This window comes from Hipposideros armiger, unplaced genomic scaffold, assembly GCF_001890085.2.
Source record: "Hipposideros armiger isolate ML-2016 unplaced genomic scaffold, ASM189008v1 scaffold_342, whole genome shotgun sequence".
Taxonomy (NCBI): Eukaryota; Metazoa; Chordata; class Mammalia; order Chiroptera; family Hipposideridae; genus Hipposideros; species Hipposideros armiger.
Genome location: NW_017731692.1, coordinates 803,067 through 819,385, shown reverse-complemented (window position 1 = coordinate 819,385; position 16,319 = coordinate 803,067). Strand labels below are relative to the sequence as shown.

Sequence of the window (16,319 nt, the reverse complement as noted above, 5' to 3'; positions counted from 1 at the left end):
GTTATAAAGAAAAGTAAATACAAAATAGTTTTCTACCATATCTAAACAAAATTTTCCAGAGAATATAAGATCTTGAACACCACCAAAATCATCTCCTGACCAATTTACTGTACTGTATGCTACTAGCAAATTTCAAGACCTAAAAATATAAACAAGTAAATGAGCTTTTCAAAGGGAAAACCCAAAAGATTATAGTTTTAACTCTAGAAAGTAAGTTTTGCACACGAAAATACATTTTTTTTCTGTTGTCCGCATTCAGAAGAATAATTTAGATATCTGAAGTAAAAAATGTATTGGTTTACTCAATGACTAAAGAAGTTTTTCTTTGAGGGTTTTCAGAATACTATGGTCAGGCAGAGTTTTAAAAGGTCTTCTTCTCTAAATGTCTTTAAAAAAAAAAAAATTCCCAAGTCCATAAAGCTCATTTCCTGGAAGTGGATAAGTACATTACTTCAGCCCACTGTACACTGTCAACAGGTATTTGTAAACTAGTTCCTAAAACACACTCAACATGGAATCATCATTAAAAGAACTACATATAATATAGCAGAAAGAAGAAATAGTTTGTACAAAAACAAAGCAAACTCTACTTTTCAACTTCTAGTTGTGCTTTTTCAGCTTGGCTTCTTAAATTTCGGCATTCCTGTTTTAATCGCTCCACCATTTCCTTCAGTGTTTGGTTTGAATTCAGCAACTCATTCTCCGACTGTTCCAGTGAGGTCACTTGGATCTGCAAACTATTGATTTGCTTAAAAAAAGAAAGAAGAGAACCGTAAGGCCACTAAATAAATTCAGTGGGTGTAAGAGGCAGGGGGATACAAGCATCTTCCCTCACAAATGCCCCACCCAATCGATGTGCCCTTGAGGACACCCTGAAATGAAATAATAATAAGCAGCAGCATTAGGTTCCATTAGCGCAGGGTCATTTCTTAATATAACCAGAAACTATGGAGAACCGTATTCCTCAGTCTGCCACTGAGTCCTCTCTCTTCTTCCAAAATTAAGCAGGCAGGAAGAGGTATCGGAGTGCGGAGAAGAGTTATTAGAGGAGAGCAGGGCCGTGAGAAAAGAGAATCTAACAATTAGAGCGAGGCTCCTATTGGACTTTCTCTGGCCTCATAGAAAAGGACAGATATTAAACGCAGGTCAGCTGGGAGAGCTAAGGAGATCCCCTCTCCCACTCCCATGTCCCCTGTGATTGGCAACCCTGCCAGGTTCTGCTTTCTGAAGTCAGGAATAATAAAAACAGGAAGGATTACTCTTCCATTGTTTTCCAGTAGTTTCTAAGCATCCAGCGTTGGGTAGAAGATACTCTCAGAAACCTGATGAACAGGAAGGACTGCTTGGCCCCTACAGAGATTACCAGACCATGAAATGTCACTCAGGCTTTTTCTCCATCCCAAGTTACCTTTATCTGGGAGTACTTTTTCTCATGAAAAGTAGCTACAGGCTCACCTCGTTTTATTGTGCTTTGCTTTACTGCACTTCACAGACGTTGCATTTTTTACAAACTGAAAGAAAGACCCTCCACCCGTAAAGAGATTACAACTCACTTTATTGCCATACTGGCTTTACTACAGTGATCTGAAGATTACTAAGCTAGGGTTTACACATTTTGTCTTTACATATCAGCTTCATCACTACATTATAAATTGTAATGACTCAATTTTCAAAATACTGATATGTAAAATTCCAATACAGATTCAAAATACAGATTTAAAGAAGCACTTAAAAAATAAAAGCAAAGCAACAAACAAGACATAAAAACAAAAACTCACAACAGTTTAGTGGTCACCAGAGGGAAAGGAGGGAGGGTACGGGGGACACAGAAGAGAGTAAAGGGGGTCAAATATATGGTGAAAGAGGGTTTGACTCTGGGTGGTGACACACAATGCGATATACAGATGATATATTACAGAATTGTACACTTGTAACCTAGATAATTTTATTAACCCAGTCACCCAAATAAATTTAATTAGAAAAAGAGAAGAAAAAGGTTTGCTAAAATTATACCTGTTTCAGGTCAGAATTTTCCTTTTTCTCTTTCTCCGCATTTTCAACATTCACAATTTGTTGTTGAAGTTTTAACCTGAAGATCACAATCCAACAAAAGATAATATTAAGAATCCATAGTTCATATATTTCACTGGATTACACAATCATTTTACTGGGTGCCCATATTAACACCAGGCATTGTGCTGTGAAAACTAGTAGATACAACAATGAAGATTTTGACTTCAGGCAACCAAATTGTGTTCACATATAACTAAAATTGAACATAAATTTCTACTTGAGTTATGGAAACATCTAAAAACTGGGCATAAGGAAGATGAGAAGTCAGTTCTGTCTATGAAGATGAGAGGAAACTACCTGGAGATTAGAATCCGATGGGGAGAATTTTGATAAACACAGGGGAACAACAGCCTAAGCAAATGGCCTTTGGTGGAAGACGCGTAATGTGTCACTAAGGCACCGGGAAGTAAGCCAGTTTAGGAGACGCCATCTTGCAAATTCTAACTAAGACAAACTGCAGTTATGATTATTTTAACAAATAATCAAAATAGATCTGGCTGATGTATTTAGACTTATAAATCATAAAATCAGAACTGCCATGGGAAAACACAATTGCAAATCATTAATAAAAGGTCAAGCGAATTTTGCAAATTACTCTTGCTACGTTTTATGTTGGTTACTATGTCCTTATTTTAAAATAGGTTGGGGTCAATAACACACTGTAAATGATCTGGAGAAACTGAAGAGAAATCAAAGAAAAATTATCAAAGTGACTAATGGACTAGAAAATGATTAATATTAAAGAAAAGCTAACAGAATGAAGCTGCTTTACATAGAAAAAACCAAAAAACCTAAGGGTCAAGTTCATTATTATCTTCAAGTAATGACAGAATGCTGAACATTTTATCACTATGGCAACAGAAGCCCAAACCAGAAGAAACAGGCTTAAATTCTAACAGAAAAGATTCCAACTGGCCAAACTGTGGGACCATAATAGGATAAAACATTAGAATGAGGTTCCTGGTGAGGGTCCCCTTCTCCTTTCTGGAGACTGTCAGGGAGAGATAAAAAACTTTCCTGTCCTGAACAGTTCGAAAAATGTACCCCCCCAAAAGCAAAGAGTAAAACAAGGTTGGCTCTCCAAATCCATTACAGATATATGATTCTAGAATTGTAGAAGCTGACATTTAAATTAATAGTTCATAGCACCTGACATTCTTAAATAATACATGTATCTCTGCCTGAGGTAATTCTTTCCTGAGTAATGAGAATCTAAAACCTTGTTCCAAAATATAACCTACAAGTTAATAAACAAAATATTGAAAAATCAACTTTAATCTACGTAATGAGGAAGTCATTCATTTTTTAGAATTAAAAAATAAAAACAGATCTAGGGGACGGGACTTCCAGGTAGCTGAAGAGAACAGCAGGTATCTAGTTCTGTGTTAGCCATATGTCCTGCAAACAATACAGAAAATAAGGAGAAAAAATAAAGACATACAAAACCACATCCTTCACAATGAAAGGCAGAAAATGGCCAAACTTTAAAACATCTGTAAGTAAAAAGAGGAAAATAATTCTAAATCCCAGCAAAAGACTGCTCATGCTCCTGACGGGGAAGTCTTTGTATCAGCATGGGCTCACCGCATGTGAATGGACTGAACTCAGCCATTCAAATAAAAAGATCTCTAATTTGGCTCCAAAGCAAGACCCAACTATATGTTATACATAAAAGACACATTTAAAAACCAAAGTGATTGAGAAACACTAAAAATAAGGACACAAACAAAGGTATACAGAGGCAAATTAAAACAATAAAAAAACAGGAGTAATGATGATATCAGACAATGTGGAATTCAAGCAAAAAAAATTTAATTGACAAAAAGAAAAGCACTTTTAAATGCTAAAAGCCATAATTCATAATTAAGTTGTAACTGTTACGATTGTCTCTATACCAAATAATACAGCAATCACCTTTGTGAAGCAAAAAACTACAAGAAAGGCAAGGAGTCATAGATACAAACACACTAAATAATAATAATAATAGGGTACTTTAATATCATTCTTTTACAAGAAAAATAAAGTTGACAAAAAATAAATAAGTACACAGAAGACCTAAACATCATAGCTAATAAGATAGATCTTATAGATTTATACATCAAACTTTATATTCTTATAATTGAACACTTTCTTTTCTAGTCCTTACGTAACACTCACAAAAATCGACTGTGTATTACAGGACTGAGACGAAGGGCTGAGTACAGGATGGGGGTGAGGCAAATGAGGTACCCGGGGTGTAAAATTTAAGACTCACTCTAGGGCTCCTGCAAGTGCAGTGTCAACACATGAGTGGGTGTGTCCCTAAATTTTTCACCCTGAGCGCCTTACTTGCTTTACTCTAGTCCTGGCCCTAATATATTATGTCACAAGAAAACACTGTGTTCCATAAAATAGAAATAGAAATAATACTCTCTGATCACAATGCAATAAAACTAGAAATCAACAACAAAATAAGGAAAAAAAAAAAAAAGACCTCCCACCTGGAAATTCAAACACCTTCTGTTATGTACTGAATTGTGTCTCTACACTGAAATTCTAACCCACAAGCTCTTCAGAATGTGATTGTATTGGGAGATGCAGCTTTAAAGAGGTTAAATGAGGTCATATGGGTAGGTCCTAATCCAATATGACTGGTGTCCTTATAAGGAGAGGTACAGGGATACACGTGCAGAAAGATAAAGCCATGTGAGGACACAGCAAGAAGGGGACCATCTACCAGGCAAGGAGAGATGCCTCAGGAGAAACCAAATCTGACGACACCTTGACATCCCAGACTTCTAGCCTCCAGAACTGTAAGAAGATAAATTTCTGTTGTTTAAACCACCTTGTCTGTGGTATTTTGTTAGGGCAGCCCTAACAAACTATTAGTTTCACTTTCTATTAAGCAACTGCACCTTCTATTAATACATCTTCTATTAAACAACTCTTCAGTGAAAAGGAAAATACAAACTGAAATGAGAGAGCTTCTAAAAAAAATAATTAAAACATATAATCTATAGATGAATTTAAAGTAGTGATAATAAAATAAGCACTAGATACTTTTTCCAATAAAAATGAAAGAGTAAATATTAGTTGAATTAAATTTCCAATTCAAAAAATAAAAACATGAATGAAGTAAGCTAAAATAAGCACATGATATATATGACATGAGCTTAGAAAACTCTAAGGAATCCACAAAGCAGCTAGTAGAAAATAAGTGATTTTAGTTAAGGTCACAGGATTCAAGGTCAACATATAAAAGTCAACTAACTATATTTCTATATGCTAGCAATGAACAACGAGAAAGTAAAAATTTTAAAATAACTCCAATTATAATCACATAGAAAGCTTAGGAATAAAATATAACACATACTGAATATGACATATACAAGAAAACTATAAAACTTTGATGAAAGAAATTAAAGATGACCTAAATAAACAGAGAGATATGCCGTAATCATGAACTGGAGGGACAGACTCCAATATTGATGACAACTCTCCTCAAACTGAGCTAGAGATTCATCACAATTCCAATCACAATCTTAAGCTTTATTGAAAAGGTGACAAACTGATTTTAAAATTTATGTGGAAATGCAAAGGACCTTTAGAAGAGCCAAGACAATCTTTATAAAAACCAAAGAGGAGACTTTGCACTGCCTGTATTAAACTTACTATAAAGCTACAATAGTCAAAACAGTTTGATATTGGTGTCAAGACCGACATACAGATCAATGGAATAAAATAGAGTCCAGAAACAGACACACACTTATATGTCAATTGATTTTCAACAAAGTTACCAAAATAATTCAATGGGGTGAAAGACAGTCTTCAACAAATGGTGCTGGAACAACTTGATCCCTACATGAAAATAAAAAAGGAATGTCGACCATCACCTCATACTATCATCAGTTAGACCAGAAACCAAAATATTAATCTTTTAGAAAACAACAACATAAATCTTTGTGACACAGGACTAGGCAAAGATTTCTCATAAACATAACATAAAATAGCATAAACTTTCTAAAAAAGAAAAACAATTGACAAAATGGATTTCATCAAAATAAAGGATTGCTTTCAGTACACACAATTAAAGTAAATAAGGAAGCAAGCCACAGATTGGGGAAAATATCTGTAAAACATGAATCTGACAAAGGGCTTGTACGCAGAACACATAAAGACCTATTACAACTCAATAAGAAGATAACTTCCCAATTTTAAAAATGAACAAAATATTTGAACAGACACTTCACAAAAGTGAAGTTGCCTATCAGCTCATTAAGATGCTAAACATCACTAGCCTTCAGAAAAAATCAAACTAAGACCATACTGACATATTACTACACATTTGCTAGAATTATTAAGTTAAAAAGACTCGACAATAACAAGTGTCAGTAAGGATATGTGAAACAAATGAAACTGGTACTGGGAATGAAAAATAGTACCACCACTTTGGAAAAGAGTATTGCTATATATGTTATAAAATTAAATATACACTTACATGTGACTCAACAATCTCATTCCTAGATATGTGACCAAGAGATATAAAAACTGTGTATCCACACACAGACTTGTACATGACTGTTTCTAGCAGCATTATTCATAATAGTCCGAAACTAATAACAACTCCAACATTGTCCCTCAAGAGGATAAACAAATCATGTTATATCCACACAATGGAATACTAATCAGCAATAAGAAGGAATGAACGACTCATAGAGGCAACATGGATAAATCAGGGACTGCTTAAGGCTGTGGTCTGGGGAGAGGTCAACTGCAAAGGGATATGGGGAAACTTTTAGGGTGATGGAATAGTTCTGTGCTTTTATTGTGGTTATGATTACACAACTGTATGCAATTACCAAACTTCATCAAGCTGTACATATTTAAATGGGTTAATTTTATTTTATGTACATTCAACACCAAAACATTCAACACCAATAAATTATAAAAATTTTTCAATGGCAAAAAAGAAAGAAGTAAAGATAAAAGCAGAAATTAATGAGGTAGGAAATAGAAAAACAGTTGGTTCAATAAATCAAAACCCTAGTAAAAATAACCCACTGAACTATATGCTTAAAAATGATTAAAACAGTAAGTTTTGTTATGCATATTTTACAATAAAAAATTAATAAAGCGCTAGCTAATTTGATTAAGACAGGAAGAAAGCACGTATACAAAATAAGAAATGACCAAGGAAAAGTAAGCATTGACACAGAGAAATTAAAAAAATAAAAAATTGCTTTGCAGATCTCTATGCAAATAAAATTAAAAATACAGAAGAAATGAATAATTTCTTATGAAAATACAGATAAAAATTGATCCCAATAGAAAACTTAAACTTAAAATAGAAGAAACAGAGTTATCAAAGAACTACCCCAGAAAAAGGCACAAGCCTGGATGGTTTAACAGGGGAATTCTACCAAGCCTTCCACTGTACCATATTTGTCCCAGAGCACTGAAAACCAAGAACATTTCCTAATTTTTTTAAGAGCAAGGATAACACTGATGCCTAAACACGAAGACATGACAAAAAAAAGAAAATTACAGACCAAGTACTACATAAAGCATTAACAAATAGAATACACCACCACCTTAAATAAACGAAAACATTAAAGTCAAAACGACTTTATTCCAGAAATTAAGGTTGGTTCGAGATTACGAAATCCATTAATAAATTATATTAATAGTGCTAAGGGAGGAAAAATCATGATTATCTCCAGAGATGCTAAAAAAAAAAAAACCCTTGATAACTTTCAATATCATGCCTGATGAAAGCACTCAGAAAAATAAAAATGATAAATATACATATACCTTAATCCTACACCTAGCATTGTAATGAATGAACAGTAGAGACATTTCCACTATGATCAGGAACAAGGCAAGAATGCCCACTGCCTCCAAAACTACTCAATACTATAGTGGAGGTGCTTGCCAGTGCAATTAGATAAGTCTATTAGAGGCATAAGAACTGGTAAAGCAGTAGAATTATCTGTATTTGTAGATGACATTATAGTATACCTGAGAAATGTTAGATAATTCACAATAAAACTAACTCAAACAACAAAAAAATTAGCAAATTAGCAGGATATCACATTGACATGTAAAAGTTGGTAGTCTTCATAAACAAACAATATGAGCAAGAGAACAAAATGGGAAAAAACATTTACAATATCAACAAAGAAGATTAAGTACTTGGAAATAAGCAAGAAATGTGTCAAAACTACATAAAGTTTTATAACTCTCCTGAAAGACACACACGGAAATTTCAATAAATGGAAATACATCTCCTTTCTTGAATAGGACAACTCAACTCAACATCAAAAGATGTCTGTTCTCCGTTAGTTAGCTTAAAAATTTAAATAAATATACCAACAAACTTTTTTGGAGCTAGATAATGATATTCAAATTCATATGGAAAAACATACATGGAAGAATAGCCAAGAAACTTCTGTAAGAGAAAAACTAGGAAGACAGATCCAACCAGACATTAAAACATACTATAAAGCCTTTATAATTAAAATATTGTGGTAGTGGCTCATGGATAGACAAACAGAGCAGTGAAACAGAATAGAAAATCTAGAAATATACCCAAATATAAATGGAAATTTATAATATGATAAAAATGTCTTCAAAATCATTGGGACAAAGATAGTGTTTTAATAAAAGAGCAGAACAATTGGTTAGTCATTTAGAAAGCAGTACAATTAAATCCATACCTCACAAGACACAAAATACACTCCAAATAGATCAAGGATCTCAATAAATGCAAAATATGAAAACATACAAACACAGAAAAAGGTGAATTCTTTTTTAACCTCAGTGCAGATAGACTATCTAACTATGATTTAAAACCCAGCTTCAGGCCAGCCGTGTGGCTCAGTTGGTTAAGAGCTCGCTTGGGAACACCAGCTCTGAGCAGCAGGGCCAAAGTTCGGATCCCACATTGAGGACCAGTGACGCTTGTCTCTACAGCTAAGATGATGAACAACAGCTCGACCTGGAGCTATGCTGCTATGAGTCGCTGGCGACGGCGTAGGCTGCAGTGGGCTGCCATGAGCTACGTGAGTGGCTGGCAGCCAGCGTGAGCGGCCAACCAATGACTGGCGACCGATTGCCTCACCCAGGAAGAGCCCAATGATCATGGCAACATGGGCCAGTGAAGCAACATCCTCCACAACTAGACTGAAGAACAAAAGAACAGCAACTTGTCTGTTCCCCTGATTCCCCAGCGCTGTTCCCCTCCCCCAATTCCCCAATAAAATCTTTAAAAAAAAACACCAAAAAACAAAAACCCAGTGTCAATAAGTTCTGTCTTTTAGAACTACATCAAGTTAATAAATAAATAAAACCAATAAGGATGAGGTGGGAACCCAAAATGGAAATAAAAATAGAAAGAAATGGACCAAAATGGAATAGAAAGAAACAAATGTTTTATAAATGAATAATACAACCAGTGAAGGGAGGCTTGGACAGACCTAAGAAATTTGGAAAGCAGATTTTGCATATTCATATGCTAGACAAAAAAAAAAAAAAGAAGTGTACACAAATATTGCACACTAATTAACAGACTTGGTTTTCACTGTTATAAATCAGCACTTTCAAAACTGTGTATTTTTGGACTAAGAAAATAAGTAAATATATTATGAATAATGAGAGCCGCACTTCTCATTGCTAAAGAAAGAAGTTACAAATGAGAGAAAAGGCTAGAATGAATACCATGGTGTACTGGAAATATCAATATGAGCTCATGAATATGTGTGTGTGTGTGTGTGTGTGTGTGTGTGTGTGTATGCACATAAATATATTTTCTAGCTCAGTTCACTGAGAGGACCTAGAAGCAATAACATTGTAATATCAATAAATACACTGAAAAGCTGAGATTTTGGTTTCTAAATACCACTCTCCAATATACTGTAAAGGAACCAGAGCACCTTAGAGAAATGGCTGATTCCAGGTCTGGGGCAGGGAAAGTATAAGATGAGCCTAGAACATCTTGTGATGCCAGAAAACAATCATGTCAAAAAGGGACATAGAAATGAACTCGAAAGAGCTTCCAATGGCCAAATCTGACAATCTGAGCAACAAAATAAATTGTAATAAAAAATTATACCCCATATCATAAAATAAGAATCCATGCACCCAAACTGATATAAATTTAATATTTAAAGAGAAGGGAAAGCGGTTTTTTTTTAGGAGAATTCCAACTAATAAATGTAGAAGGAATGATGGAAATATGAAAATATCATTTGGCAAACGCTAAAGTAATAATTGTTTCAGGCAAGAATTATCAATGGATGCTAAAATTAGTGTAAGAATGTATGACGAGAAAGTATAATGAGAATATTTACAGAGTCTCAAAGTACTTCCCCATAATTATATATTACAAAGAGGAAAAAAATAGTCATTTTATAGTGGAGAAACCTGGCAGACATCACCTTAACCAAGTGATCAAAGTTAATATCACCAGTAAGGGGACAAAGCACTTACCTCCTGACATGATGAATGCAGTATACATGGTTTTGACTTTAATGTTATTTTTGCTAAAAATGTGTATCTTGAATTTAAACATGACTAGAATTTAATTAAATGTATTAATCAGTAGACTATAAGACAAACTCAAATTGAGGAATAGCCTACAAAATAACAGGCCAGCATTCTTCAAAACTATTGGTATATTCAAGATTAAAGGGGACTAAGTAAAGGCAACATGTGATTCTGGATTAGATCTTGGACCAGAAAAAGGACATCAGTGGGACAATTGGTAAAATTTAAATAAAGTCTATAGGCTTGATAACAGTAACGTTTATTTGAGTTCCTAATTATATTAACTTCTTAGCTTTGATTATTGTAATATGGTTATGTAAGATGTTAATATTTGGAGATTTGGGTGAAGATTATATGGGAATTCTTTGTACTACTTTTACAATGTTTTGTTAGCTCTGAAACTTTTTCAAAATGAAAAGTGTAAAATATGTATACACATATATAACCTAATACTCTGAAGTTCCCTCCTGGCTGACTCTTCCGCCATCTGTGAAGCCCGTAATTTCTCTTCACACTGATCCTTTTCAGTTTGCCTCCAGACATCATATTCCACTTTCGTTTTCTCTAAATCAGCTAATCTGTTCTCAAGTTCAAGCCTAAAACAACAGATGATAATTATGTTACAAAAACTACAATAAGGATGACATGACAGCAGAATGTTTTCATTTGCAAGTAGATTTAACACAAAGTAAGGTAATTATGTACTTACTTTTCATCTTGTAATACCACAAGTTTTTGATAACCTTCTTCCTTGGCAGCTTGTACTTTACGTATTAATTCACGATCCTTTTCTACTAAGAGTACTTTGTGGCGTTCAACAGCTGATTTGAGAATTTCATTGTCTGATTGTAATCCTAGTGTTTTTTTTTTTAAGGAGAAAAATGTACTATATTCAATGTTACTAAGATAAAAATCACAATTAACAGCAAGCATTCACAGGTTTGTAAGACAATTCTAGGTGGTAAAAGTAATTCTCTCTGGATATATATTCTCAAGGACTGTTACAATGATAAACTCTGTAAGAGCAAACCAGGCTAAAACTCAAAGTTAATTTTCTCATGCAAGTACTAACCAGGCCCAACCCTGCTTAACTTCTGAGATCAGACGAGATCGGGCACGTTCAGGGTCGTATGGCCGTAGGCTCACAGTTAATTTTCTGTCATAATTTTATTTAGTGTACACACACAAACACATTAATAAAAGATTATGCAGTTATTCATCTGAATCTTGAGAGCTGGGTACATCAGCCGGGTGATACCCAAAATGGATTAAATACTTACTTCACCTCTAAAAGAGTTCTGTAACTTCAGCCCCACAGCCATCATAAAGCTGTCTGGAAGCAGAACGAATAAAAGCATAGAACCCTTCAAAACCCATCATTCTAGCAACTGTTAGATGTCTAGTAGAAATATAATTTGGAAACTTTCAAGTTTGTACAATGAATTCACAAATCTCTCTTGTAATAAGATGACAAAGTATTTTGCAGATGGAAGAACTAAAATTCATATCTAACTCAAAGTTAAAAAAGAATACAAAACTGGATCCCAACTCCTTAAATTCCTAAGAAAATTTGCTCCCTAACTCTTAGGTAAATCCATGAGCCAATATCAAGTAGATAAAAATTATGAAAATAAGCTCTGTCTAAAACTTGAGGCCAGTTTAACTAATGACCAACTCAAGGGCAGTTACAGGCCAAAGACAGCTTATTTAAGTACTTAAGAAAAGTCAGAAAGAAAACCATTTCTGAGGAATCTTGATGAGAAAGACATTCTAATACTAAACTGGAGTTTAAAATTAAGCCTCAGCTGAACTAGGCTCAATAATTGGCCTAGAGTCTATATAAAATTTTTTTAAAAACTTAAAAGTTGAGCCTAGAACCCACCTATCTTCCTTACATTCTTTAGACTTCAAACGGCCTAAGACTAATAATCACATGATCTAAATCGTTTAAAATTATAAACCCAGGAAATATGGAATCCAACTTGTAAAATTTTACTTAATTTATGTATTAATGAAATTACTATGATATAAACAAGATTGATTTAAAAAGTTAGATCACAGAATGAACATTCAACATATAAACAAAAACAATCCATGTGTTGTTCTAAGATTAAATATTCCATTAAGCTGAAAATCTGGAAATAAAAATTCAGTTTGATTTATTTTAATAATTTTAGTTTATATGTGAAAATAGTGAAAAGCATGAGTAATTATATATTACCATCCAGTTCGCCTTGAATCTTATTCCTTTCTCTTTCTAGCTCACTCTTAGCTCTTGCTGCCTCCAGTTTGATGTCTGTTATTTCTAGTTTGTTCGAATATTTAAGTTCTTCTACCTGTTGATAATTAGAAATTGAAATTACTATTGGTTATTTCTTGCCATGAACTGCTTCCCCAAACACACTAGTAGACATTAGAAAACGCTGTGGTAGCCCAGTATAGAGTAAGTACCTTCGGGGAGGAAAGGTGTTTCAGTGCCCCGAACAGTATTCGACACCAAAAAAAATCTTTTCCTAATAAAAGTGAGTCTTTTCTTTAAAAAAGCCTTGGTGACAAGAAGGTATTCTAGGTACAAAAAACAGCATATAAAATGTTACCTAACAATAACAAGCAATGTGTTATAGGTAGAGCAGAGGAAGGCGTGAAATCTATGGAGCTGCAGGGAATAAGTTTTATATGCCCTAAAAAAGGGTTGTGTGTCCTGTTGGCTATTGAAGGTGGTACAATCAGCTTTGTTCTAGGAAATTAACTCTAATTGTAAATATGTTGGAGTAAGAAACTGAAGGTAAAGAAACCAATTAAGGGCAAAGGATAGACAAAGGGGGCAATTTGTTGACTAAATAATGTATGTGTGCATGTGCGTGTGCGTGCATGTGTGGTAGTGGGAGGGACAAATATAAAATGTATAAATCTAATTTAAACCTTTGTTGTCAAAACCTGATTATTTTAAAACCCTAAGTAAATGTAAATAATCATTAGTTTTATATATAATTAACCCATCATATACCCATTTTCCGTCTTCCCTGAGACATCCCTTTTGAAAGTTGCATAATTCTAGTTTGTAAACAGTATTTGTTCATTCATTCAATATCTACTGAGCACCTATTATGTGCTAGGCACTGTTTTAAGAGATGGGGATAATAGCAGCAAACAAGAAAGCTTTGTGTCTCCAATCATTTGCACTACTATAACATTTTCCATATCCCTTCCCTTTGGTAAGATACTTCTGAACTTAGGTAGTGTACTATAATGAGGATTTAACCAATAGAGATAGAAAGGTTAAATAAACCTGCATACTGACATATATTTATAATGCAAAAAACTATGAAAACCACAAATAATACGCAAGCCAAATACGTAAAATGTAAGATGATGGAAACAGGAGGGTAAAGGATGATTTACTTGAGTGTATTAACAATCTATAAAAACTGGAGAGTTAGAAACAAATCAGGAAGGGGTCCTAGAGCCAAAGAGGGTAAGGATGAGAAATAGAAGTGTCTTACTGAAAGGGACTCCATGTCTGAAAGGTCTTGAAAACATTGTAAGGAATGGCTTAGAGCAAAATCCCCAATTAAAGGAAACAAATAGAAAAGCAAGTACTATACTGCCTCTCTACTGCAAACCACATTAAAATGCATCCCTCCCAATTAACTTGTAGATTTTTTTTAACGACAATACATAAAATGAATACCTTGTGCTGACATCAGTATTGCGTTTTAAAATCTTTTTGAAATTCTTTTCTATGAAAGCAAGTCTCATAGAACAACGTTTAACTACATGAAAGCAGCTAAGAAATTATTTTTATTTTAATAGTTAAACTTTCTGTGGATTGGGTTTTACTACATTATAATTTCATGGACAGACAGAATTTAAACTATAAGTGCTTAAAATTTTTGAAGAAATACAACTACAGTGAAAATCCAATCTCTGTGACAAATGTAATTATAACCTGCTATTATGTACTAACTGGAAAAGGTTAAGAATGACAGACTAGCTCATTAACACACCACACTGTAGCTGCTTTAAATATGAAGTGAAAAATTAGAACCATCTTATTTTGTAGGATCTTGATTCATTCCAACAAGAACCACAAAATACAAACCTATTTCTTAATTCATTTCACCCTGAGATTTACTGAAATGAGAAGACATTTTTCAACGAAACTATAATTATTGAAACCGAAAGAACAGTGGACAGTAAGTCAAACAAGTGCCGTCTGCCTTCTGGTCTACTTTTATACTAAACTATTGGACCTGCTCCAGCAAGGTACTTGCCTTCTCTGCATCCCAATTTACTCATCTATGAACCTAGGTGAGTTTAAGTTTTTCTTTAGTGTGACATCTGTATACTCCTAAAATAATGAATGCACTTATACTAATATTAATTAACTTCCTAAAATATATTTAAAGGCATTTTTATTAAAAATGAAAAAAACTATATGAATATTTGTTGCTTAGATATGACAAATCGTAGCACTTTCTAGGAGTAATCTGAACCAAATCCCAGTTATAATAACGTTTCTTTCTGCCTCTACATCCCTGGTTCTTAACCGTCTTTGTGATCAGGCTTCAAAAATCTTAGGAAAACTAGGGATCTTTTCCTAAAAAAAACAACAACAATGCACAATATTAAAATGTTGCATATAATGTAAAAGAGATTTACAGTCTTCTGAAGCTCCATGGATGGGCCAAGCTACCCTGTTTATTGGTTGGTTGGTTTTTTCACAATGTTTTCTATTGGAGATTCTGGCCTTTATCATTGTAAATTTGCTTTATGCTTTTGACACAGCAGAATCAAGTATCCTGAGATTACTACCTATTACTACTAACAAAACTTGAAGAAATGTTTAAAAAAATGGTACTAGTAGGCATTTTCCAGGGTTTTACAATCTGTTAAATTACATATACACACACACAGAGACATGTAAGAAAACAGTATCTGTACGCAAGAAATAGAAATATAGTTGAAAAACTATAGTATTCAAGAAGCTCTTGATGGAAATTCCAAAGAGACAGTACTTAAATTCTGATTTTTTTCAAAGATCTGAAATGGTGTAACCTTATTAACTTAGCTAATAAGGATAACTGTGGGATGGCTTCTTTAAAGCTACACATTTTACTGGAGTTCTAAAGATCAAACATGTCGTGAGGTAACTAGATGAATTTATCTCACTGAATGTGAAATACCTTCAAGGTCATCATTCTCAGGCTATCTTTAGTAATATTTTAAAATCTAAGACACAGTCGCATTGACATAACTCAATTCAAAAAGCGAACAAACATTTACAAATTTGAATACACCCCAGGTGTTCCTTTGCATTGCAAAGAACCATTTGCTAGAATTGCAAAACGTTGATGAAAACTTCAAGTTACAAAGAAAACTGACAATCGTGTTTGAAATATTATTTCAAAATTTATCCTTCCAATGAAATCTTTTTAGATGCAATGTTTCAAATGAACACTTGGTTCGCCTAAAGTTGAAGGGCGATTTTTAATATGCCATTTATATGCAAATCAATGTAAGTGTGCCTTTAAAAAGACAGGCAGCTCTTAGCAATGTGTATTAATAAACAAGCAGAGGGCCGGCCCAGTGGCGCGATGGTTAAGAACTCGCTTGGCTGAATAATACTCCATTGTGTATATGTACCAAAGTTTCTTAATCCAGTCATCTACCGATGGGCATTTTGGTTGTTTCCAAGTCTTAGCTATTGTGAATAACGCCGC

At 33.9% G+C, this 16,319-nt stretch overlaps 1 protein-coding gene across 1 annotated transcript in view; it reads right to left on the bottom strand.

The window, feature by feature from the left end:
• Positions 1 to 16,319, bottom strand: part of CEP83 (centrosomal protein 83) — a 119,456-nt gene that overhangs the window by 23,747 nt on the left and 79,390 nt on the right. Inside the window, exons 7-11 of the mRNA XM_019661262.1 lie at positions 12,818 to 12,932; positions 11,306 to 11,450; positions 11,043 to 11,192; positions 2,014 to 2,089; positions 591 to 748 (exon numbers count right to left, since the gene is read on the bottom strand). Coding sequence (XP_019516807.1) covers positions 591 to 748; positions 2,014 to 2,089; positions 11,043 to 11,192; positions 11,306 to 11,450; positions 12,818 to 12,932 — 644 coding nt within the window. The remainder of the gene's footprint in view (positions 1 to 590; positions 749 to 2,013; positions 2,090 to 11,042; positions 11,193 to 11,305; positions 11,451 to 12,817; positions 12,933 to 16,319) is intronic.